The following is a 26,442-nucleotide window of genomic DNA, read 5'->3' as shown; positions in this document are numbered from 1 at the left end:
TGCCATTTATTTGCAGAAAGAGTTCTTAGGGCCGAAATGTCACCAGATACTATAGCGAAATGCAGCATTGGTATTCACTCTTTCCTATGTGCCACCACCCCCCTCCTAGACCTTTCAAAAAACGGAGGAACCCCATTTCTGGCAAAGATGACTTGATAGTGAGGGCCTGAGCCCACTGACGCAGTTGTGTCCGCTTTTCAGTTAAACATCAATGTTAGAGATGCTGAAAAGCGGACAGAAGCGGATACAACTGCATCAGTGGGCTCAGGGCCTGAAGACCTTTTCTTTTGGAAACCAGGATAAACATCGAAAATACAATCAATTTACAACTCATTCATTAGACTAATAGATTTCCTTCATCTCTTAATACTTCATTATTAATGGTCAATACGTAAGATTTTTATTGCAATAGTAAAAAATACTAAAATAAAAAACAAAACAAACTTTCACAAGCCAACTCTGAGTAATATTGCTGGATATATGACACAAGTGAGCGCTTTGGCAGGCGGATTCGAGACAGAAAGGAGAGCAGGACCTGGAATTGCAGGACGTGACTCTTGTAACCTGTTTTTCGCTTGCCAACCGGCTGTCACAATTTTTGCAAACAAAAGTAACGTAACCATTCCTTACGGCACTGATGGAACTGCTATAAAAGAACCTGGACGTCGTCCCTGAGCTGACTGCCTGTGCAGTAACCTGTTGAATGATTCAGATGCCCTCACGGAGGAGCCTTTCCATCATCGTCCTGAGACATCCCATCCAATAACTCGGTTTGTAAAATTTCACAGGTGCTCATCAAGTAGACATCTTTTGCATCAAAAGAACAGCAAAAGATTGAGTTACAGAGCATATAAATTCCCAGAGCAGAAGGCCTCTGTGAAGCTCTACTCTTCTGTGGTGGCCAAAAGAGGACTAACTGAATCATACGTGAACACTCAACGTAACGGAAGAGTCAATGTCCTCTTAGAAAGTCAAAAACACACCAAGAAATAATAAAGCCATTTAAGATTCCAGAGTCCTCTTCTTCTCCATGTTCGAAAAGTGCAGCGATGTGTTGAGATTGGTTGACTGAAATTGCATATGGACCGTTGATGAAAAGCTAAACTTTGAGATGGGTGGAGATGAAACGGTGGCACATTGTGGCAGAAATGTACATTCTAGGCGGCAAAAAAGTCTTTGCGGTGAAATCTAATGCTAGACGTAGGCATTTTTGCCGTATTTAGAGATGCTGTTGCTGGACTCGTAACGGGGGAGGGCAGTTTGGGGCACAGGCTTTGCAGAGGACGCTGTGTTCTGAGCCCGGTAATTATAGGTGTACCCCCTGTAAAAATAAATTAAATATTCATCAGAAACAGTATATTTTGTTACTTGATACCCTACAGACTTATAGGACAGCTGAACCCACCTGAAAAAAAAATTACATACCTAAGAAGAGAGAAAGCTCTTGGCCTCCTCATTCCCCGGTTCCAGCGATCCAACTTTATTGTCGAGGAAGTCTTCGGGTCTCCTCAGAAGGCCTCGGAAGTATTCAGGTCTCTGAGTACTCCCGAAGACGAGCGACTCCATGCGTGAGCGGACTCATACGTGCGCAGTACAGAGCCGCTTCTTTTCTGAAGAACTTGCAGACCCGAGTACTGAAGCCTTTTGAGGAGACCCAAAGACACATCTGGTGGGAGATTTGAACGGGTCTGGCATTGGAATGAGGAGACCAAGAAAGGACTGGGAAGATTCTATAGGATCCAGAGCCTTCATTCGTCTTAGGTGAGTATGTAACGTTTTTGTTATAATTGGTAAAGTTCTCCTTTAAAGAGTATAGACTGTGTATGCCAACAACAATTGTGAAAAAGGATATCGACAAAAGGCAGTATGATTGACTTATAAGGATATCATTTTTGTATGAGGTTTATGATGTGTTCCTATATCCAATAGGCCAGGGCCTCAGAACCAATTGACGCCTCTCCACCAGGTCTCACTCTGGTGCTTCGGACTATACAGGCCATCTTCTAGCTGTGGCATTGGCAGGGCCTCAATAGGGCCCTGGGCAAAAATAACATGCCCCCCCCCCCGACCTGTAACACCTCTCTTCCACCTGGAAGCAGCATTATGTGGCCCCTTTGTTCCTGAACCCCCCAGGTTGTCCCCTGAGCTAGTGGTCCCCAAAGGTCTCCCTGGATGACTGTGTTCTACACACGTGCTGCTTGTTCACGGCGAGGAGTGGAGTCAGTGGAATAATACTGGAGGGCTGCCACCTGGACCAGGAAGTCTATATGCTGGGAGCCTGCAGCGTCTTAGGGAGAGGCAGTGTTACATTTTTCCTCTTTGAGCTGGAGTCTGTCGGAGCTAAACGGTACCTTTTTTTTTTTTGTCCGAAAGCAGCACAGTGCATTGAGGGGTGAGAAGAACAGCGGGAGAGTGACTGGTGGTGCAGGGCAGGACTGCACCATGCACGGAACTGCTGTGCAATGTGCGCCCGGAGTTTGTGTTGTGCCCAGAGTTTCTGGACTGCGCACTGCCACTCGCCATATTACGAGGGATCTGCAGAACAGACAAAGTGGGGAGCACGCCATATTACAAGTGCAAGATCCTACTGCACAATCTGTGATACACTCCACTGCCAGCTCCATCCATTCTACTGCAAGGCAATTACCTCACATTATGCAAGATTTATTCCTTTCACCGTGTGGGGCCTACTAAGAGTACACCAGGCTATAGGGGGGCCACCTAATCCTTTGGGGCACGTCTAGCTATAGGTGGGCTGCCTAACACTTTGGGGCACATCTGGCTTTAGGGGGGCCCTAACACTTTGGGGCACGTCTAGCTATAGGTGGGCTGCCTAACACTTCGGGGCACATCTGGCTATAGGGGGGTCACCTAACACTTTGGGGCACATCTGGCTTTAGGGGGCTGCCTAACACTTTGGGGCACATCTGGCTATAGGGTGGGGCACCTAACACTTTGGGGCACATCTGGCTATAGGTGGGCTGCCTAACACTTTGGGACACATCTGGCTATAGGGTGGGGCACCTAACACTTTGGAGCACATCTGGCTTTAGGGGGCTGCCTAACACTTTGGGGCACATCTGGCTATAGGTGGGCTGCCTAACACTTTGGGGCACATCTGGCTATAGGGGGGCACCTAACACTTTGGGGCACATCTGGCTATAGGGGGAGCACCTAACACTTTGGGGCACATCTGACTATAGAGGGGGCCACCTAACACTTTGGGACACATCTATCTATGGGGAGGGGGGCTGCCTAACACTTTTGGGGCACATCTGGCTATGGGGAGTGTGGCTGCCAAACACTTTGTGGCACATCTGGCTATTTATACTTGGTGTGGGGATGATTCATATTGGGGGACATCTGGCTATTTAAACTGTGGAGTAGGCTAAACTGTGGAGGGGGCTTATACGCAAGTCAATCACTTTTTCTTGGCTTCAAATGAAAAGTTGGTACCTCTGCTTATACGTGGGTTGGCTTATAGGTGAGTATATACAGGTGGGTTGGCTTATAGGCGAGTATATACAGTATTTTGAATCTTTCTTTAAAAAGATGTGAGCAAAACAGATACTTACTTGCTGACTTTGGCCACCTGAGTTTTGTATGAACAACACATGAACGATCCCCCAACCACATCCAGAAGAGCTCCTGTCCAACCCAGGTACAGAGCCGGACCAATTTCATACCTAGAGGGGAGAGGGAGGAGTCAAGTGAGTTGCTGTGATTGGTGGTGTACACTTATGTCTCGCCATCCCAACTAGAGCTACGAGCAGCCATACGTACTTGGTTCCTGGATACAGGGGGTTGAAGAACTCTTTGGTGATATTGAATGCGTACCAAGAGACGGAGATCCCCGCACAGATACCTGTTAACGTAAAATATCAGTAAATAAACAGGATCCTTGTATAGCCTGGTAGGAACATATGCAATGTGGCATTACTGCCTAATTTCTATTTGCTTCCAGAAGTGAGCTTTAAAATGGGTCAAACCAGCAAAAAGTGATTCAATCATACAACAGTGTTTTACGGGTCTTTTTCATGGTCATTTCCTCTAAGCGGCTATTAGCACTGCAAATATTTAACCACTTCCTTCCTCAAGCACAGAAGCAATTTGCCCCTGTCATCGCTCCTCCCATTCATTGGCCAATAACTTTATCACTATTTATCACACCTAAATTGTCTATATCTTGCTTTATAAGCAATGCTACTATAAATTAAACCCACCCATTTTATTTGCCCCTTGGTCCCAGGTATCACAACATTTAAATTATGTTTTCTTGTACAATGCATGGCGACAATATATTCATTGGAAATAAGAGTGTATTGTTCACAAAAAGCCCTAAGTCCATAAGGCAACTATTTATGTATTTTTTTTAAAATTTTTATCTATTTTATTATTATTATTATTATTTTTTACAATGGTTTGTTTGTTAACTGGGGGAGGGGCTTTGGAAGGAATTAATTTCATTAATTCTTTATTAAAAATGTATGGTGACTGTAATTTTACTTGAGTTACCAAGAAGTGTTTTTTTTCCCTTTCCTTTACTTACGAATGGAAATGGCCCCTGATCGTGGTCATGTCCATTCATTCCAGGCACTGCGATTGGCTCGGAGAACACTTGTTCCCTTTCACCAATCGCCGCAACATAAATGCCCACAGCAACGAGCGGTAGCCGCGCCAACGCTGGATGCGAATACCCGTCCAGTTGGACTTCAGCAGTTCCTATCTGGACGATAATAGTCATCCAGATAGGATTAAGTGGTTAATTGCCCTCCTTATTGTTTTGATGAATTGGAGCATTCATTGGGCATTTGTAAAAAATCATCAGACTGTCACAAATGTCTCACCCCTTGTCTATGACCGTCTACTGCCTTTAGCCACCTCAGAGGTTTTTTGCAACTGCTTTCAAATACAAGTGAAAGCTGGGGATATATGATAACCAACAATGTAAACCAACTACAGGCCAAACCTGGGAAATGGACCCAGAGCCTTCCTTCTACCCAGGTGAGTATCTGTACTTTTTTTTTCCATTTTAGCTTCAGATTTACTGTAATACAATGCCTGCATGCAGCTGGGTTAGAATAACGGGATCAGTTACACTGTGTATGCAGTACTGTGAACAGGCCCATAGAATTGTATGAGCAGTGAGGTGTCATGCAGAATTATTCTGCAATGCAACTTAGCACTGTGAACTAGCCCTAAATGTTAATGTAATATCAGATTGTTTAAAGTAAGTGAAAGTTTTTAAGGGAACTTGAAGTGAGAGGAATACAGGAACTATAACAAGTAACTTGTCTATATAGCTTATCTAAAGTTTAGATAGTTTACACAGCAAATCTAGCTACAGACAGCTCTATCAGTAGATGATTATTTCTTCCTGTGACACATGTTCTGCTTGTGATTATTACACACAGGCAAGCCGATCTGTATCTCCAGCCCTCAGCAGTGGCGTAGCTAAGGAGCTGTGGGCCCCGGTGCAAGTTTTACATGAGGCCCCCCCAAGCACTCTATACATAACAATTGATTTGGCGCACCAAAACCTGCCAAAAACAACCACAGAGTCAGAGTTACAAGAAGGGGATGGGGAACAGTGTTTTAAGGATTACTACTATTCAAAGCATCTATAAAAGTGATTATTACCAGCACAGGACCAACAGAGAGCTAATACTGTGATGAAGGGTGGACCCTTCGGGGCCCCTCTGGCCCAAGGGCCCCGATGCGGTCGCTACCTCTGCACCCCCTATTGCTACGCCCCTGGCCCTCAGCCTGGGAAAACACCACTCCTCTTTTCTCCCCTCTCTACCCCCTATGCCTCTGAAATCACTGGCTAGTGGCTAGTAACCTCCTCCTGCCCAGACTAAGCTCCCATAAGCCCTTGCTACATGGGTCTCAGAGTGCCAAGGCGGTGGAGGAGCTGTGGGCGAGGCTTGTTTAGTTTATAGAGAATTAGGGTATTAAAACAAACCAAAAAAAGTATTTGGCTTGAGGAATGCCCTATAAACTATATGAAAGGAACACAATTATGCAATGAGTAAAAATTCATCTCGGATCCACTTTAACTATGCAAGTTGCTTGACTTCTGTGTTGTCATGCTCTGCCTCTAAAGGTGCTCATTAATGGTGCAATAACTTCCTCAGATGTGACCATTCGATCAGATTTGTGAGATCGCAAGTAATCAGAAGGTAATTATTGATTGTTCCCATAAATGGGTCAAGCACAAGACTTTCAGATACATTCTGATCGACAAAAAATTCCGTATTCCAATTGACCATAGAATGATTTCACATTGATTTTTTTTCACTTACTGCATGATTTTCTGTTCAATTGGATCGTAAAATGATTGCATCTGAGTACAGTGTTGTACCATTTATGGACAACTTAAAGGAAACCCGAGGCGAAAATAAACGAATGAAATAAACAATTGTATCTATCTTCCTCCTCCTAAAAATGACTTTTTGAGATATTCCACAGTTTTATTTTATGTTTAAATCTACGTTTTAAGTTTTAACTGTTTTATTGTTTTTGCTCAAGGACACATTCATTGAAGTATGCCAGAGCTAAAAGCTATGAACTATTGACCCTTTTTATCTCTTTTCTGCTCTCAGAAGCCGTTTTCTGCATAAAAGTGTTTTTTAGTTGGAATTTCTTATCAGTGAGGGTCACACTGTAGTCACTTCCTGTCTGAGTCAGGACAGAGTCAGCCACTTACATACCTGATATTTAACTCTTTCAGGCAGAGAAATGAAAAAAGAAACACAGCATAGTTATTTGTGTGCTTGGCACTGTACATACACAGGTCTATCTCATCGTGTCACGTGTTACCTCGGGTACCCTTTAAACCAATCCTGAGCCGCCACCAACTTAAAAAGACGGGGTAGAGGCAATGAAGAGCGCAGAAGGGCGGAGAAGGGATGATCTGATTGCCTGAGAGGGCAGCACTACAGGAGTTCTCCTGCAAAGAATAGCCCCTCCCTTTCTAAGCTGCAGACAAGCTCCTTGTTGGCAATTTGGAAACGGGGGGTTATGCAGTGGCCAGGGAGGACCCACAGTTGAGCAGAATGGACACAGAGGCATGTGATGGTATCACTAACATGCCTCCGTTTCCGCATCATTAACCACCCTGGCGTTCTGATTAAATCGCCAGGGTGGCTGCGGGAGGGTTTTTTTTAAATAAAAAAAAAACTATTTCATGCAGCCAACTGAAAGTTGGCTGCATGAAAGCCCACTAGAGGGCGCTCCGGAGGCGTTCTTCCGATCGCCTCCGGCGGCCAGAAGTAACACGGAAGGCCGCAATAAGCGGCCTTCCGTGTTTCGCTTACCTCGTCGCCATGTGACGTCATGGACGTCATGGAGTGACGTCATGGACGTCAGCCGCCTCCGATCCAGCCCTTAGCGCTGGCCGGAACTGTTTGTTCCGGCTACGCTGGGCTCGGGCGGCTGGGGGGACCCTCTTTCGCCGCTGCAGCGGCGATCAGGCAGCACACGCGGCTGGCAAAGTGCCGGCTGCGTGTGCTGCTTTTTATTTCATTAAAATCGGCCCAGCAGGGCCTGAGCGGCAGCCTCTGGCGGTAATGGACGAGCTGAGCTCGTCCAGACCGCTCAGCTGGTTAAACACATACTGCCTTGAACACATTATAATGCAGCCGTTCTCAACCTGTTTACCCTGGAGGACCCCTACAAACAATTTTTGGATGCCAAGGAACCCCTACATTTATTTTGCAGGTGGCATGGTCATTCAAATCTGGTGTGGCTGTTTATGCCACTACCCCCTATAATAGTGTCCTTTGTTATAATGTCTCCTTATTCTAGTGCTTTTTTTTTAGTGTGCTCATTATTTTTCTGTAGTGTTTCTTTTTACAGTACCCCCTATTATAGTATTCTCTCTATCAAACTTCCCTTAACCCCCACACTGGGGCAAAATGCCAAGGAACCCTGCTTGAGAAAGCCTGCTTGAAAGAGGAACTCCAGTGAAAATAATGTAGTAAAAAAAGTGCTTAATTTTTTACAATAATTATGTATAAATGATTTAGTCAGTGTTTGCTCATTGTAAAATCTTTCCTCTCCCCGATTTACATTCTGACATTTATTACATGGTGACATCTTTACTGTGGGCAGGTTATGTAGCTGCTGCTAGCTGTTTTGGCTGTTAGAGACAGCTATAAACAGCTAATTCCTGTCTGTGAACCTTGTTACATTGTAACAAACTGTCAAAAGTACCGCGGTCCCAGAGCTTCTTGTTGGAGGGGGTTCAGCACAAAATCAGTCATACAGCGCCCCCTGATGGTCTGTTTGTGAAAATCATTATATTTCTCATGTAAAAGGGGGTATCAACTACTGATTGGGATAAAGTTCAATTCTAGGTTGGAGTTTCTCTTTAATGCTTTAAAGAGGAACTTCAGCCTAAATAAACATACTGTCATTAAGTTACATTAGTTATGTTAATTAAAATAGATAGGTAATATAATCTCTTACCCACCTTGTTTTAAAAGAACAGGGAAATGTTTGTGATTTCATGAGGGCAGCCATCTTTTTGGTTGAAAGGAGGTAACAGGGAGCATGAGACACAGTTCCAACTGTCCTGTGTCCTAATCACCCCTCCCAGTTGCTAGGCAACGTGAATAACAACATAGGAAATCCCATCATGCTTTGCACAGCATCAGGGGAAAAAAGCCCGGGCAGTCTTCATTGATGGGTGGAGCTTAGCTAAAATGCAGCTAAAAATGATGCTTTGGTAAGAAAAACAAAGTTCTGATGCTGTGAAACTGTTAAAGAAACACCAAGCCTTTTCAGTTCTGCTGAGTAGATTTTTAGTCCGGAGGTTCACTTTAAGTCAATGGCCCAGAATAAGCATGCAGATCAGATGCAGTGACTCCAGCAGACCACAGGAATAATCAAATGTTCAGCAATCAGATAACAGTATTCAGCATTATATTTATACAGGCAAAGTAGAAAAAGTTCAGAGGGGGATTGGCGTATGAAATTGTAGAAAGAAAAGAGACATTTCATGATCTCACCTGAGAACACAGAGATGGCTCCGGACACCGTCGCCAGTTTCCCTTTCAGGACTGAGTTCCCCTCGGCAACCCTGGTGCACTGCAGCCCGATCATCCCCAGCAGGCAGGCAAATAGTCCGAAGACCAGGGAGGAGATCATCAGGGCCCGGGACGCCTGCAGATAACCTGGAGATACAGAAGAAGGACGTTTACAGTCCAAGCCAGAACTCCCCGCAAGGAATGCTGCAGTCTACTTCCTGCTTTCATGGAAGCAGACATAGGGTTAACATCCTGTATTTACAAATTAGCTGGTCTGTCGAGGAAGCTAGCTGACACAGCGGAGAGATCACATTACAGTTGTGATTAGTCACAAATGATGTGGAACTAGACAGGCTAAACTCTCTAAATACATACATTGTGCATTTCTCTGTTTTCCTTCTGCCCTGTGCAAGAGTTCAGGCCCAGTTTAGCATAACCGAGCCATTGACCTAAAACACCAAGTGCTACCACTGATCAGAGAGCATAGGATATTTACCACTACAAAATGGAGTCCGATACAAATGTGGCGTAATGCCTAAACATCCTAATGTTCTAGAGAGATGCGTTGTTCCCGGCTTCACCCGTGCATAGGATTTATAAGGCTGTTTGTCAGGGTTTGGTATGCTAAGAATTTATTCCTCATCATACCCTCTGCTATTATTTTATTGTATCCTCTTTATGTCTTTGATAGCATCCTCTTCAAGTACTTTATAGTACCCTGTTTGTTAATATGTCACACACACCCATCTGTTACTGTCAATAGAAACTGTCTATACTGTTCTGTTTGCCAGGACAAAATGTAATTAGACTTTATACATACTAGGCTAGGCATTGGCAAACTTGGCCCTCCAGCTGTTAAGGAAGTGCAAGTTCCACAATGCATTGCAGGAGTCTGACAGCCACAGTCATGACTCATAAAGGCAAATGCATTGTGGGACTTGTAGTTCCGTAACAGCTGGAGGGCCGAGTTTACCCATGCCGATTTCACCTCTACTAGAATGGCTGCTAACTCGTGAGATTATCAGGCAGGGGTAAAGAGTCATCCCAGAGAAACACCTGTACCCCCCCCCCCCCCCCCGCAAAACTCCACAGGCTAGGCCACCAAATCCCTTAAACACCACAATATTATGTTAATTTGACTGCAAAAAGGAACACAGCATAGTTATTTGTGCTTGGCACTGTACATTCACGTCAATCTCATGTCACGTCACCTCAGTACCTGAGGTTTTTTACGTTTTTTTTCGATAATTGTCCTTCATACATATACATATACATATACAGTACATTGCTGACGTAGAGCACTTCTCTTGAGTGCAGTTTCCAGGTGAAAATATCTGTTGTCAGAAGCAGTGAGATTTTACACTGCATACTAAAAATTGACCACAAGGGGGCATGATTTGCTCATTCTTCTCTATGCCAGTAGCTTTACAGAGGCAAGGACAAAGCATAAGGTAATGTGTACAGTATAAAGGTGGCCATACATTAGAACGATTATGGGCAGATTCCACCAACAGACAAATTTATCTCTAATCAAATCTGATTAGAGATAAATTTGTCTCTAGTCGAATCTGCCCATACTCTACAGGCCGATTCCCATCCAATTTCAGCATTAAATCATCAGGGAATCGGCTGACCCGCCGCTGTCCGCCCCGCCGCTGCCCCAAAATGTATAAATGTATGTAGTGTAGTGCATTTATACATTACCTGTCCGGTGTCAGCCTCCGCATGGTGTCCGTCCATCTCGCCAGGTTCCACATACACGCCGGCGCAGCATAGCGTCTGATGTCAGAGTGCCGCCGGCGTGTATGCGGAACCCGGCGAGATGGACGGAAACCGTGAGGAGGCTGACACCGGACAGGTAATGTATAAATCCACACACTACATACATTTATACATTGCAAAGGCAGCGGCGGGGGTTTCATCGGCTCGTCGCTCGTTCGCAATTCGGCCACCGTACCACCGCGCACCCAACCAACCAACTTCGGTCCGACATCTTCCAGAATGCGCGATCGACCGCGTGCGGCCAATTTCTGTCCCGAAATTGCCCGCTGTGTCGGTCGTGCATGCACTTGGCAGCACCAATTGGATGGTCGATTGGTTGGGTGGTCGGCTAGTGTATGGCCCCCTTAAATGAGAACCAATTACCACTCTTACTACACTGGAAATTAAGCTTGTTGTTTCAGGATGTTAAACTAATCAATGGTATCAGGGGTGGAAGTAAGACCTGGCGGGGGCCCCTGAAAACCTGACTACAGTGAAATGTCTTCCTGAGAACAGAAAAGTGTCTTTGGTTTCAGCTAATTCTTTTTTTTTCCTGTGGCCATAACAGGACCACCTTCACATATTACAATCACATTTTTATCTTCCCTTACTATGATCTGTTAGGACCCAGGTGACAATTGCCAGCTTTCACCAATCAAAACAGCTCAGGCTCTGTGAATCACGCAGATAAGCCAAATCTAGGCCCTCAGATCAAAACAACACCCCCTCCTGAACTGCTCAACTCCGCAGTGTTGACAGCATTCCTCCCAACTGTTTGAGATGAGAAAGAGGGACACTTAAGCCACGCCCCTGCCACACCCCTGATCATGCCCCCACCAGACCCCTAGTCAAGCATACAATAAAGATTTCATAAGAAAAATACTGTATGTTGTTTTATAATTCAAACCACATTGGTCCTTTTTATTCTGGTTCATTTTCCTTCATATTAACATTTTACAATTAGTAATATATCAACTTAAAGGATGGGAATTAAGTTTAAAGTCAATCAAACACATTTTAGTAGATAAATATATACAAATATATACAGTGGCTTGCAAAAGTATTTGGCCCCCTTGAAGTTTTCCACATTTTGTCACATTACTGCCACAAACTTGCATCAATTTTATTGGAATTCCACATGAAAGACCAACACAAAGTGGTGTACACGTGAGAAGTGGAACGAAAATCATACATGATTCCAAACATTTTTTACAAATAAATAACTGCAAAGTGGAGTGTGCATAATTATTCAGCCCCCTGAGTCAATACTTTGTAGAACCACCTTTTGCTGCAATTACAGCTGCCAGTCTTTTAGGGTATGTCTCTACCATCTTTGCACATCTAGAAACTGAAATCCTTGCCCATTCTTTTTTGCAAAACAGCTCCAGCTCAGTCAGATTAGATGGACAGCGTTTGTGAACAGCAGTTTTCAGATCTTGCCACAGATTCTCGATTGGATTTAGATCTGGACTTTGACTGGGCCATTCAAACACATAAATATGTTTTGTTTTAAACCATTCCATTGTTGCCCGGGCTTTATGTTTTGGGTCGTTGTCCTGCTGGAAGGTGAACCTCCGCCCCAGTCTCAAGTCTTTTGCAGTCTCCAAGAGGTTTTCTTCCAAGTTTGCCCTGTATTTGGCTCCATACATCTTCCCATCAACTCTGACCAGCTTCTCTGCCCCTGCTGAAGAGATGCACCCCCGAGCATGATGCTGCCACCACCATATTTTACAGTGGGGATGGTGTGTTCAGAGTGATGTGCAGTGTTAGTTTTCCGCCACACAAAGCGTTTTGCATTTTGGCCAAAAAGTTCCAATTTGGTCTCATCTGACCAGAACACCTTCTTCCACATGGTTGCTGTGTCCCCCACATGGCTTGTGGCAAACTGCAAACGGGACTTCGTATGCTTTCTGTTAACGATGCCTTTCTTCTTGCCACTCTTCCATAAAGGCCAACTTTGTACAGTGCATGACTAATAGTTGTTCTATAGACAGAGTCTATAGACAGAGTCTCCCACCTGAGCTGTAGATCTCTGCAGCTCGTCCAGAGTCACCATGGGCCTTTTGACTGCATTTCTGATCAGTGCTCTCCTTGTTCGGCCTGTGAGTTTAGGTGGATGGCCTTGTATTGGTAGGTTTACCGTTGTGCCATACTCCTTCCATTTCTAAATGATCACTTGAACAGTGCTCCGTGGGATGTTCAAGGCTTTGGAAATCTTTTTGTAGCCTAAGCCTGCTTTAAATTTCTCAATAACTTAATCCCTGACCTGTCTGGTGTGTTCTTTGGACTTCACGGTGTTGTTGTTCCCAATATTCTCTTAGACAACCTCTGAGGCCCTCACAGAGCAGCTGTATTTGTACTGACATTAGATTACACACAGGTGCACTCTATTTAGTCATTAGCACTTATCAGGCAATGTCTATAGGCAACTGACTGCACTCAGATCAAAGGGGGCCGAATAATTAAATGGTTGGAATCATGTATGATTTTCGTTCCACTTCTCATGTGTACACCACTTTGTGTTGGTTTTTCATGTGGAATGCCAATAAAATTGATTCATGTTTGTGGCAGTAATATGACAAAATGTAGAAAACTTCAAGGACCCGAATACTTTGGCAACCCACTATATATATATATATATATATATATATATATATATATATATATATATTTATATATATATTTACATAGAAAGAGGGACAACGTCCTGAAAGAGGGACAAATGAGGAGGAGAGAGGGATAGAGGGACAGGGCTCCCAAAGAGGAATTGTCCTTCCAGTTGGGAGCTATGTTGACAGATTCCAACTATCCCTTCTCTGAATCACATCCCTGTAGCAACAAGCATGCAGCCAATCCAGTCAGACTTCAGTCAGAGCACCTGACCTGCATGTTTGTTCACAGTGGCGTAGCAATAGGGGGCGCAGGGGTTGCGACCCCACTGGCAGTGTGGGACTGGGAGCTGGAAAAGCTGAAGAAATCCACTTGCTGGCCAAGCAGCAGACAGGGCTGGTGCACACCGAGCGGCTTTTTGAGCGTTTTCAGATCCGCTTGCGGCTGCGGATCTGCTTGGTCAATGTATCTCAATGGGGTGGTGCACACCAGAGCGGCAGGCGTTTTGCAGAAACGAAAAATGCCTGGGTGAGGCATTTTTTGGATTTCGGATGCGTTTCTGCCTCAATGTTAAGTATAGGAAAAACGCAAACCGCTCTGAAAAACGCCTGTTCAGAGCGGTTTTGCCGGCGTTTTTGTTACAGAAGCTGTTCAGTAACAGCTTTACTGTAACAATATATGAAATCTACTATACTGAAATCCGCAGCAGCAATCCGCAAAACGCTAGCAAAACGCCTCATAAAAATAAAAAAAAGCGTTTAAAAATCTGCTAGCGTTTTGCGGATCTGCTTGCGGTTTTTGGTGTGCACCAGCCCTAATCAAGTGTTGCTGCAGGTTTCTATTAGGAGTGATAGCACAAGGTTACTGCTGCTTGGCCAGCAGGTGAATTTCCTCAATTTTTCCACTTCCCAGTCCAACACTGGGGCCCTTGGGCCAGAGGGGCCCTTGGTTCCTCCCTCAACCGCAGTGTTAGCTCTGTATTGGTCCTGTGCTGGTAATAATCACTTCTATAGATGCTTTGAATAGACGTAATCATTAATAGACACACGTAAGTATTCGCAACAGCAGACAACCTGAGATTGACCAGCGAGATCTATATATAGTGCAGTGCTCCTTAGCACCGCCCAGCACCACTCAGCCAATCAATAACTGCGCTGGGATCAGCTGATCGACCTGATCAGCTGATCCCTCTCATACTGGCATAAAGGTCCTGCCTCCCAGCGCGCGCGCGCGTAGCTCTCCATCTGTGTGCACTAGACGGCTCAGACAAACCAGACGCATGCTGCTGTGCGGAAATCGCCGGTCTGAACGTGGAGACAGCCGCCCCCGCTGCCAGACCACGCGGCGGCATCTCCGCAATCCATTACATATAAGTTATACATTTGTGTTTGGGGGCCAGTGAAAAAGCCTCGGAGGGCCACATTCGGCCCACAGGCCGTAGTTTGAGGACCACTGATATAGTACAATAAAAAGGACCTTTTTGCCTGTTACACATCACGCAATTTCAGGGATGAGCAGAAACTACGCCAGTGCGAATTTACACATCGTAGTTCACATCTACACATCGTAGTTCGTAGGTGAAGTTTCAAAACTACGCTTACGAATTTACGCGTAGCGAAGTACCGCTACGCGTAGCTTACGCCCACTATGCGTAGTTAACGTGTGTATTGCGTAGTGAACGATGAATGAGTTACTCGCGTCTAATTTTCCGTGTGCGATTGTATGTTTACAAATTTACGCATTGGAAAGGGGAATGCACGCATAGAAGAGTTCCTGACATTAGCGTTTATGGAGGAATTAATGCGTAAAATTTCCAGCATGCGGGCATAAGCATCCGCATAAACTACGCTTTACACTACGCGTAATTGTGTATTTTAACGCGTAGTCTATGAAATGCATCCGAAGCGAATATTTGATTTCTAAGCCGTAGTTTGGCGAAGCGTAATTGCATAAAACTACGCGTAGTTCCAGCATAGCGAAGTTGGCTGACTACGACCATCCCTGCGCAATTTCCCCTCAAATCAAATCAGATTGAAATTATAATTTCTGACAGGTCTGATCTGATTTTTGAATTTTTTATTTTGGATTGATATTGAACAGAAGTGATCGGAAAAACGATCGGAACTCAAATGGGACTTGTCAGAAATTATCTTTCGACCAGTCGATCTGATGGGAAATTGCATGGTGTGTACCAGGCATTACAAGCAGAGAATTAGTAGGACAGCCAGGCAATGTGCATTGTTTAAAAGGAAATAAATATCTCAGCCTATATATCCCTCTCATGTTGGGTGTGGCTGCCATCAGAAATTTTGGGGCCCCTCACACATCATCAGGCCTGACCCCATCCCCCCCTCCCTGGGTCCACCCACTGGTTGCTGTGCCCACCCACTAGCCACCTCATCCCACAGCATGATGTGGCAAAAAGTGGGTGTGGCCATGTCATGTTGTGGGCGGAGCCAGATACTAGCAAAATACAGGTAGTCCCCAGTTAACAAATGAGCTAGGGACTTATAGGGGGGTAGTCCAGGGCCCCCAGAAGCCCTGGGCCCCTCACTGCAGTGTCAGTTGTCCCCTTCCCCCCCCCCCCCCCCCCCCGATGGCTGCCCTGGGTGTGTTCAATGCCTATTGTAGCTGCAATGGGCAAAACCATGCAGGAAATCCAGTCAAGCTTGAGTCAAACATGTGATCTGCATGCTTGTTTAGGGTCTATGGCTAAAAGTATTAGAAGCACAGCAGCCAATGTGCATTGTTTGAAAGCAATTAAATATGGCAGCCTCCATATCCCTCTCACTTTAATTGTGTAATGAAGCATGTGAGCTGCGCCTGTGCCAGCTCCGGTATGGGTGCAGCTGGCAGCAGCTCTGCTCATACAGTACGTGCCGTGCTGTGAAGAGGAGGATTAAGCTGCAATTATCCTGATGAATTGCCTCATTGAGTACGGCTCCACTTTCAGGCCTGCATGCTTCAGATGAAACGAGCAGTCAGTAGATTCTGGACAGGGTGTCTCTGCCTCGTGCGGACATCGCTTACAGAGCCTGACGTCCCGGAACTCACTCAGAACGGCTACAACGCTCCCCAGGCTTTTTATCACGCCGAGCACTCGAAGCTAGTCATCTGTTTTATGCACCACATCCCAGCGGCACCTCCAACGGCCAAACACAGACGCCTGGGATGAGTTATGGAACAATGCAACACCTACAAGAAGGCACAAGCACGTGCCTCGCCCGGCCTGTCCTGCAGCAACCGTCTCATAACCCAGAGGCAGCAGGTGCAGCAAGAACTGCTCAGTACAGCTACACTCTGCTTGGCAAAAGGCCACCTTTACCAGGTTGGTAGCAGGAAAAAAGGATGGATGAAAAGGGCGCCGCCATAGACTCTAATTCAATTATCGTTAATAAAGTGTAAAAAGCAGAAAAAAGGGTGCCAGATAAATATCGTTAACAACATTAGAACATTAAGGTTTTTGAAGTATGTTATCATTTTAGAAGCTTGCAACGTTATAGCTTTTGTCATATTATTTCATTTGTATGTACAGATTTTACGTTATCAAACATGTTATCGTTTCTACGTGTAAAAGTGTATTTCTGCAGGGGGAGTGGTTAGGTTTAGGAAACACCCCAGGGGAGGTTAGGGCTAGGCACCACTGGGGGGGTTAGAGTTAGGCACCACTGAGGGGGTTAGAGTTAGGCACTATCGGGGTGTGGTTAGGGTTAAGCACCACCGGAGGGGGGTCGGATTAGGCACCATCAGTAGTCACAGTTGGGCCCTCCTTAAAGCTCTGGGCCCCCCCTGCGGTGCCCTGCAGTTACTCCCCTGCCAGCCACCCCCTTAGGCAGCAGCCTCCATAGGCCTGATCCTTTACAGAAATCTTCCCCTAACATCATTGCGGTTCTGCTCCAAGTTTTCACCTTCTGCAGTGTTTGAGTAGTTTCTGCAGTTTTTATTGTAGTTTTGGCTGTTTTTATTGTAGAATAGGGTGCAGATACACTGATGGACTTGATGAAGCACTGCGCCCTTCCCTGTGTTTGCAAGACACGTGCAACTATTATTTTTTGCTTTTAAATAATTTTAATGACAGTCATTTTTGGCAGGCTTGGTGCGAGTTTGAGACTAAACGAACTCCTTTTTGTTTTTATCAATTTATTGTTTGATTGCCTCACACGTGTTCCACCCACGTAAGTTATAAATGAAATCAAGACGTTGCCATTTCCTTTGAACAGACATTAAACGTAATAAACCTTAAATGACCCGCGATCTAAACTTAACCTTGATACTGACCTTCACATTTAAAATGCCCCTTTCCCTTCACAAGTCCCATTCAGCTCTGGTTTTTTTTCGAAATCCAGTAACTATTGAAAATGGTGCCAACCTTGGAAGGTCCTCTGGGGTCAGCACTATGGCACCATCAAAATTCTCACTTAGGAAACCAGGGAATGAATTCATTGGGCAGAGAGGAGCATGAATGGGGCGGGAAAGGGGTGAGACTGGGCCATGAGTTGGACAAACGGACATAGGAAGTTGGTAAAAACTTTGACTTTCTCTGAAAGTCAACCTTTTCTTCGGGGGATAATGGGGACCCGGGAGGAGTGCACAAGGCAACAGACCATACCTCTGTGCTTTGTTTAAATGACCCTTGTCAGGTAAGTTTCCTTGGTGAAATTGTCCAGTAGTACAGAATGTCCCTTTGCGTCTGTGTTACGTACACAAGCACATAAAGGCCCACGAAAATTTTCAGGACACCTTTGAGGTCACCAGCCCTTGAGGAGCCCCTGAGGTCACCAACACAACTGTTGGATTTTGAAATGAAATAACCATTATTGCATGACTGAGGTATTGCCCACCCAGAGTTGGCAAAGGAGATAATTACATTAATAAGCTTAATCATTCACTGGCACTGACAATATAAACAGGTCGATTCCATTCTCAGAAGCCATAATTCACAGCCCGAGGCATAGCTAGAGTTACACATCAGAAACTCAACCAATTATTCTTTGGTGAGTGAGTGTTGTTACCGGGGAAGATACTCTTCACTGTTCCACCTAAACAGACTGAGAAGAACCAGGCAGGTAATCTCTTACGACCTAAGAATGTGTTGGAGGCTTGCCCCGCATCTTGGCCGGCCCATAATGATTACCTATAATCCTTTATACAAACAAAGTTAATACCTTCCACTTACACGGGGAACCACCAATCACTGGCAAGACATCGTTGACATCGTTATTTAATTAACACCCACAGCCAATGAGATTACCACATTCTCGCTGTTCTAGGTATCGCTTTTGTTGCTGAATGAGAAGCTATGTTTACTGAGTCCAATGTTTATGGAGATAAGGTATGTTGTAATGATAAGCCGATTCTTAGGAACGTTCTCATAGACCCAAACTCCATCTGCACCTGTAGATGCCATCACACTATTGTGATATATTTAGGCCACTAGCAAAAAGCATACCTGAGTAGCTATGAGAAGCAAATAATAGTTTATCATTTGATTTTCAGGTATAGTGTGTGCTGTTACTGAGGTGACACCTGCTGAGAGCATAGGGTCCACTAGGAATATGGATAAGGAGAGCAAGATAAATATGAAGAATGACAAATATGGGAATATGTGGTTGGTTAGGCGAAGTAACCTGGTTGATAGGCGCTCCCAGTCCGTGCGTGCAGCTGCATAAAACAATGTACTGTACACCTGAGGAAGCAGGCAGGTCCCTCGAAATGCGTCGACCTTTCCTGTGTCCAATATAATTATTATCCTCAAACCTCCTACCTGAGGTAAGACTGTTTCATTATCCATGTTTACCCATTGCACATTACATTGGAGCGCCTCCTTCCATTTTGTGTACAGTTTTCCCCTCCCCCCAGCGGTGTCTCTTGAGATAATTATCCAGTGCTCCTTTTTCTGGAGTGCGACTCAACCTATCCGGAAGAGGATACCCAATCTGTGTGGAGTATTCATCACTTGCCTAATACTGTGGTTGCCTAATAGCAACCCAGGTTTGTAAGTAGTATTTGTTTCACACATTGTTTCATTGCCTGGAAGTACTACACTATCTGGCGCTCCTGGTGTTTTCTGTTTTCTTTTTCCTCTCCCGGGTTCCTGAGGTTCATAACCCGAATTTCATGATCGGACATCCCTCATCAACCTGGAGGAAGCTGAAGGAACACCTGTAGGCATCTAAGATTCTTCCCACCCTTCAACCATTGGGGATTTCTCAGTGGCTGTGGCCACTTTGTTCAAACAAGAGGGCAAATCAAGTCCATCACAGAGATCGCACTGACTGGATATATAAAGGACTGAGGGGAAAATAATGTTGGTGAAGATTTCTTTGCTACAAAGACATATAAGGCGAAAAAAGTAAGAAAAAAAATGTATGGACACAAATATCACCTAGAACAGGGCTGTCCAACTCCAGTCCCCAAGGGCCACCTCCATGCCAGGGTTTGGGATGGACTGAGAAAAGAGAGAAATGTGTTCTACTTGATGATCCACGTCTTTCTTGATTCTGTCCCCTATCAATTAATATGAGCTGTGCCATAAATCTGTGAGGACCTTGGGCCTTGAGGACTGGAGTTGGACAGCCCAGTTGGACAGCCACATTTTGTTCAATCGGATATGGTTTTAGACTGATGGCCCAGAGCCAGTCCAGTACAGATGTTTGATACAGGGTGTCACGGACGGTTGCGGGGACGCAGGCGCGTCCTGGAACCGCCCGTGAAGAAAAGAACGATCGCACTCGATTCCTGCAACGATTGCGCCTCAGATCAATAGAACCAAGATTTGACGTGTAGTATCCCTATGCCTAGGAACAGCTGGGGGATCTGTCTTAGCTGAAGTGACAGCCTGGGGGGAAGGTGTTAATTAGCTTGGACATATTCCCTGTGGAAGGCACAATTGCCCTTTTGGTTCTGGGAACCAGGTGACACTTAGCTGATCTCATGGAGATGTTAATTAACCAAAGGATGCCTAGGTGCAGCCAAGCAGGCTACGAATCCACGGGAGGTCTTGACACTTTGCTCCCTAGTAAAGATCAAAGGAAAGTCAGCTGTTAGCAGCTAGAACACAACCTCAGTCTCATGGCATAATCCATAACTTCCCTGATCTGTCATATTTCTGGGGTTCCTGAGATGGCAGCTTCGCCAAACGTGGGGGAAGTGTAGCATGGGCCCCGGTGCTGGTTCTGAGGAAGTTTCAGAACATTCTGAGGTAAGGACTGCCAGTTAGGCAGTTTGGAAATGCCCTGATGATACCACAGGGGTCCCACCCCTCATGTCTGGTATCAGGGCGCTGGGTAAATCGAGACAGACCTGAAAATGTTAATAAATCTGCCCTGACCTGTACGGTTCTGTGAGATAGAGCCCATATATGGGTAGATATGATTTCTAGCCCCAGTACAAGGGGAGGGCTCATCTCATCTTTGAAGGGGGTGTATGGCTCCCCGCCCTCACTCCCTCCTACTGAAGCAGGGGCATAAGAATGGCTGAGGACCCAAACTCAGTGTCCTCCACACTGAAACATCTTGCACTCATCAGATGCCAGCTCGAGGATATGCTGGCATCCACCTGGTCTGAACTCTGAACTCTGGACTTTGAAACCAAGAACTTTATGATTCTTCCCACAATAAGGACATCTTTCCAGGAACTAAGTATTTTTCTCCCTTCTTTTATTTTTCATACTGGCTATTACTGTTTTAATAATTGTTGATTTTAATAATTGTCTGTATATATTAATTATTTATATTGCTGTGAATAAAAGACTTCCTCCAAGTCATTCACTGTTTCGCTACCCTGCTTATCAGCACACACAGAAATGATCCCGGGTCTCTGAAGATACGCTACTGTTTGTTTGTTGTTGGCTAGACAGAATATCGTGTGTTTAACCGTTTTATCCACAGGATTAGTCAGTCAGTTAGTGGGCCCCACGGTCCCATGATAACCGCGGTGGTGGCAGTTTACTCTGAACCAGTGGGTGAAGTGGTAATCACCCGTGTCTCACAGGCTTCCTTCTGAGTTGTCTGCGGCTAATTCTTAACGGTTCCTGCGCATTGACTGCGACCAGAGTTCGCACGATCTGTGCGCTGGCACCGTTTAGAAGGCTAAGTGCGGTCAGCCACTAGGGCTCTTGTGACAGTGTTAGGCAGCGGTTGGGATCTGTGTTGTGCTGAAAGTATCTACGATAGCGCTAGCGCTATCGAGAAACGAACTAATTCGTTGGTGTAGCTGGAAGGCAATATATTTTTTATATATACAGAGAGACTGTGTAGCCAGTACCCCTCCCCAAAAGTTTTATTTTATTTGGCGTGGAAATGTCCGGGAACTACAAGAAAATGTGCCTGGCGGACCTGCAAAATCTTTGCCAAGAGAGAGGCATTGATGTCGGCCGCAAGAAACAAGGGGACCTGGTAACGGAATTGTTTCAATGGGATACCCAGCAACTGCAGGAGCTGGATGTGTCTGCTGAGGTAGACGCTGACCCATCTGACTCAAGGCAAGGGGAACCAGAGACTGAGACTCCTGACCATACAGAGGTTGTGCATCCTGAGGGCCCTGCATCAACAGTTACGCAGGAGAATGTCAGTGTGGACCCCAATCCCAGAGTTTCTGAAAGTACTCGCCTGGAACCGGCCAGTACTGGACTGTCCGTTTGTACTGATCCGCTAATGCAGCAGGCATTACAAAAGCTGATGGAGACTGACCTGGACAAGTACCTGCAGTACATGCGTGAGGAACGCCAATCTGCAGAACGCAAGGCTGCTGCTGCTGCTGCAGAACGCCATGCGGAGAGGGATGCCGCTGAGCGGGAACGCCAACGACAGCATGAGCTAAACATGGCAAAAGTGCAACAGGCCAGCCGGAGTTCACCGCCCAGCCTCCCTGCTGAAGGAGCTGCAGCACCCGTAAGTGCAAAATTTAAATTTGCTAATATTGAAAAAGACACTGACATTGACTTGTTTTTGCGGTCTTTTGAAAAAGCATGCCGTCAGTATCGTCTGTCCCAAGACCAGTGGGCCAGACATCTGACACCTTTGCTGCGCTACAAAGCGCTTGATGCCTTCGCAGAATTGCCTGCGGAGAAGGATAATGATTATGCTGCTATAAAAGACGCTATCATTACTAAGTACCAGCTGACGCCAGAGGCCTATCGGAAAAAGTTCAGGGCCTGGCAGAAAAAGCCTTCTGATTCGTACCGAGATGTGGCCAGCAGCTTGCTCACCACACTCCGCCAGTGGACACTAGGCCTCACCAAAGGGTCTTATGATGTCCTGGAGGACTTGATAGTCCTGGAACAATTTCTGAACATTTGCCCTGCTGATGTACGCCAGTTGTGCTAGAACGCAGGCCGGCTTCAGCAACTGTCGCTGCAGACCTTGCTGAGACTTTTGCAACTACCCGGGTGGCTGATACCCGCAGAACTGTCCCATCCAGCTGGAGAGGAGGTCAGCCCAATACCTCGGCAGACCCTCCTGCCCCTGTGAGCCGTCCGCCACAGAGGCCACCCAGCGCAGCTGCTGCACCCAGGCCTGCAGCGCCTGGAGAGGTCACCTGTCACTACTGCCGCCAGCCCGGACACATGAAATTCGACTGTCCGGAGCGGAGACAGACACCACCAGCACCTGGATCATCTGCATCACCTGCACCTCACCCACAGCAGAGGCAGCCCGCCAGCGAACCACAGCCTGGATCATCAGATTTTGTCCTGTTTGCCCGCGGAAAGGAAATCCGCGACCGAACCGACCAGCAGCAACTTGTTAGAGTGAACGGCAAAGTTGTCACCGGATTTCGAGACACCGGAGCTGACATCACGTTAGTTCACTCACATCTTGTGCCAAAGGAGAGCATCAGCTCCAGCCGATCCCTTGCCCTTACTGGAGTAGAGGGCACCCTTTTTCACATAGCCTACGCGACAGTGAAGCTGGATTGGGGAGTGGGAGGAATCCAAGAAAGGGTTGTTGGGGTTATGAAGGATCTCCCAGTCCCTGTGTTGCTGGGGACTGATTTGGGCAAGCTTGTGTCCTACTATGAACCTGCCACGACCGCCTTGTCGCTCACGGAAGGAGACGGACCCTCCACCCACCACCAGGTACTTTATACACTTGGGGGAGCACCAGGGGGAGGTGGGTTGAATGTGCCCAGTTCGAGGGTACCAGGTTCAATAGTGCCTGCTTCAAAGGCACCTGAGTTTGATGTACAGACTGTCTGTTGTGATGATGCTGTACCTGAGTTTACTGTACAACCTGTCTGTAATGAAAAAATGTCTATACCTGTCAATGTCGTTACTGCATGCAATGATGATTTGAGTAATGTCCGTCTGTGCCATTCTGACAGTGTACCTGTGCTAGCAGTACCGCGCAGCTGCACTGCTCAGAACCCGAGCTCAGAACAGGTGGAGGGGGTTCCGGCCTCCTCCCCCTCCTCTGACCGCAGGGATGAGACCTTTCAGCCGCTGGCCTCGTGTGACATGAGCCAGTTGGCTGAAACTGACAGCGCCATATTCTCAGCCGCACTACAAAGTGACCCAAGCCTGGAGGTGCTCAGGCAGCAAGCCGCTGAGCCCCTCGCAGACGGGGCCGCTTTCAAGGTGTACTGGGAAGGTGGGAGACTGTACAGTGAGTCTGTACAGCCCCCTACAGGTAGATCCCACGCGAATACCAAGTGGCTTGTGGTCCCGAGTGCGTTCAGGGGACATGTGCTGAAATCCGCACATGGTAATCCTCTGACAGGGCACTCGGGTGTCCGCAAGACACTCGCCGGTATTCGGAACCAGTTTTATTGGCCCCGGATGAACAGGGATGTAGCAAACTACTGCAGGGCATGTGCCGTCTGTCAGGAGCTGGGAAGGTCCAGGGACTCCCGCGGGGTTCCCTTAGGTCCACAGCCACTCAGCAGGGGAACCCTGCGTGGGCTGGCTGTTGACCTAGCCAACCCACTGCCCGTTGTCAGCAGTCCCGGCAGACACCACGTCCGACTGCAGTGGCGCAAACGCCCTGTCCAGAACGGTCCATGTTGGGTCAACCCTGAGGGTAGCAGACCGCGACCGGTCCAGGGGAACCAAGCCACAGGCTCCAATAGGTTTTCCCGCCGTACCGGCAACTCGAGGCCCGTCAGCCAGGTTAGCGGCGCCGCCACACATCGTGCGGATGAGTGGCTAAGCCGCGGACAAGGGGGAGGGCTGTCACGGACGGTTGCGGGGACGCAGGCGCGTCCTGGAACCGCCCGTGAAGAAAAGAACGATCGCACTCGATTCCTGCATCGATTGCGCCTCAGATCAATAGAACCAAAATTTGACGTGTAGTATCCCTATGCCTAGGAACAGCTGGGGGATCTGTCTTAGCTGAAGTGACAGCCTGGGGGGAAGGTGTTAATTAGCTTGGACATATTCCCTGTGGAAGGCACAATTGCCCTTTTGGTTCTGGGAACCAGGTGACACTTAGCTGATCTCATGGAGATGTTAATTAACCAAAGGATGCCTAGGTGCAGCCAAGCAGGCTACGAATCCACGGGAGGTCTTGACACTTTGCTCCCTAGTAAAGATCAAAGGAAAGTCAGCTGTTAGCAGCTAGAACACAACCTCAGTCTCATGGCATAATCCATAACTTCCCAGATCTGTCATATTTCTGGGGTTCCTGAGATGGCAGCTTCGCCAAACGTGGGGGAAGTGTAGCATGGGCCCCAGTGCTGGTTCTGAGGAAGTTTCAGAACATTCTGAGGTAAGGACTGCCAGTTAGGCAGTTTGGAAATGCCCTGATGATACCACAGGGGTCCCACCCCTCATGTCTGGTATCAGGGCGCTGGGTAAATCGAGACAGACCTGAAAATGTTAATAAATCTGCCCTGACCTGTACGGTTCTGTGAGATAGAGCCCATATATGGGTAGATATGATTTCTAGCCCCAGTACAAGGGGAGGGCTCATCTCATCTTTGAAGGGGGTGTATGGCTCCCCGCCCTCACTCCCTCCTACTGAAGCAGGGGCATAAGAATGGCTGAGGACCCAAACTCAGTGTCCTCCACACTGAAACATCTTGCACTCATCAGATGCCAGCTCGAGGATATGCTGGCATCCACCTGGTCTGAACTCTGAACTCTGGACTTTGAAACCAAGAACTTTATGATTCTTCCCACAATAAGGACATCTTTCCAGGAACTAAGTATTTTTCTCCCTTCTTTTATTTTTCATACTGGCTATTACTGTTTTAATAATTGTTGATTTTAATAATTGTCTGTATATATTAATTATTTATATTGCTGTGAATAAAAGACTTCCTCCAAGTCATTCACTGTTTCGCTACCCTGCTTATCAGCACACACAGAAATGATCCCGGGTCTCTGAAGATACGCTACTGTTTGTTTGTTGTTGGCTAGACAGAATATCGTGTGTTTAACCGTTTTATCCGCAGGATTAGTCAGTCAGTTAGTGGGCCCCACGGTCCCATGATAACCGCGGTGGTGGCAGTTTACTCTGAACCAGTGGGTGAAGTGGTAATCACCCGTGTCTCACAGGCTTCCTTCTGAGTTGTCTGCGGCTAATTCTTAACGGTTCCTGCGCATTGACTGCGACCAGAGTTCGCACGATCTGTGCGCTGGCACCGTTTAGAAGGCTAAGTGCGGTCAGCCACTAGGGCTCTTGTGACACAGGGCAACACTGCAGTTCAATAGATTTCGTGGTGAAATCTTTTGAAAATCTAAGGGCAGCGTGTGGAGGGATTCGATCAGATTCAGATCAGAGAGGGAGTGACCTGTTTTCCACACTGGGTGGCAATCTAAACATGTAGTGTTGAATGACACACTAATTAATTTTCCCAACATGGTCGCCCAATCGTAATTTTGATCGATCTCCAGATAAAATCAATCAAAATTATTGTTTGCTACAGACAGCGGGATTACATTCAAAAGGGGGCTGGTAAGAGGTGCAGCGGTTTTGGTAGTATGTCGACAGATGGTTGGCTGATGGACCCCCCAGGCCCTCCCCCATCTAATAGTGCCCCGTGGTTCCCCTGGTTGCCTCTTCTCTGCAGGGCCGGCGCTATCATAGAGGCAAAGGAGGCA

General features: G+C 46.6%; 1 protein-coding gene across 1 annotated transcript in view; it reads right to left on the bottom strand.

Annotated features, from left to right (window-relative positions):
* Positions 1 to 374: 374 nt before the first annotated feature.
* Positions 375 to 26,442, bottom strand: part of CLDN15 (claudin 15) — a 94,588-nt gene continuing 68,520 nt past the window's right edge. The window contains exons 2-5 of the mRNA XM_068273916.1: positions 9,015 to 9,179; positions 3,784 to 3,865; positions 3,576 to 3,686; positions 375 to 1,321 (exon numbers count right to left, since the gene is read on the bottom strand). Coding sequence (XP_068130017.1) covers positions 1,195 to 1,321; positions 3,576 to 3,686; positions 3,784 to 3,865; positions 9,015 to 9,179 — 485 coding nt within the window. The 3' untranslated portion in view covers positions 375 to 1,194. The remainder of the gene's footprint in view (positions 1,322 to 3,575; positions 3,687 to 3,783; positions 3,866 to 9,014; positions 9,180 to 26,442) is intronic.

This window comes from Hyperolius riggenbachi, chromosome 3 (genome assembly GCF_040937935.1).
Source record: "Hyperolius riggenbachi isolate aHypRig1 chromosome 3, aHypRig1.pri, whole genome shotgun sequence".
Taxonomy (NCBI): domain Eukaryota; kingdom Metazoa; phylum Chordata; class Amphibia; order Anura; family Hyperoliidae; genus Hyperolius; species Hyperolius riggenbachi.
Note: the sequence above shows the minus strand (reverse complement) of the source record. Positions and strands in the feature narration are given on the sequence as shown.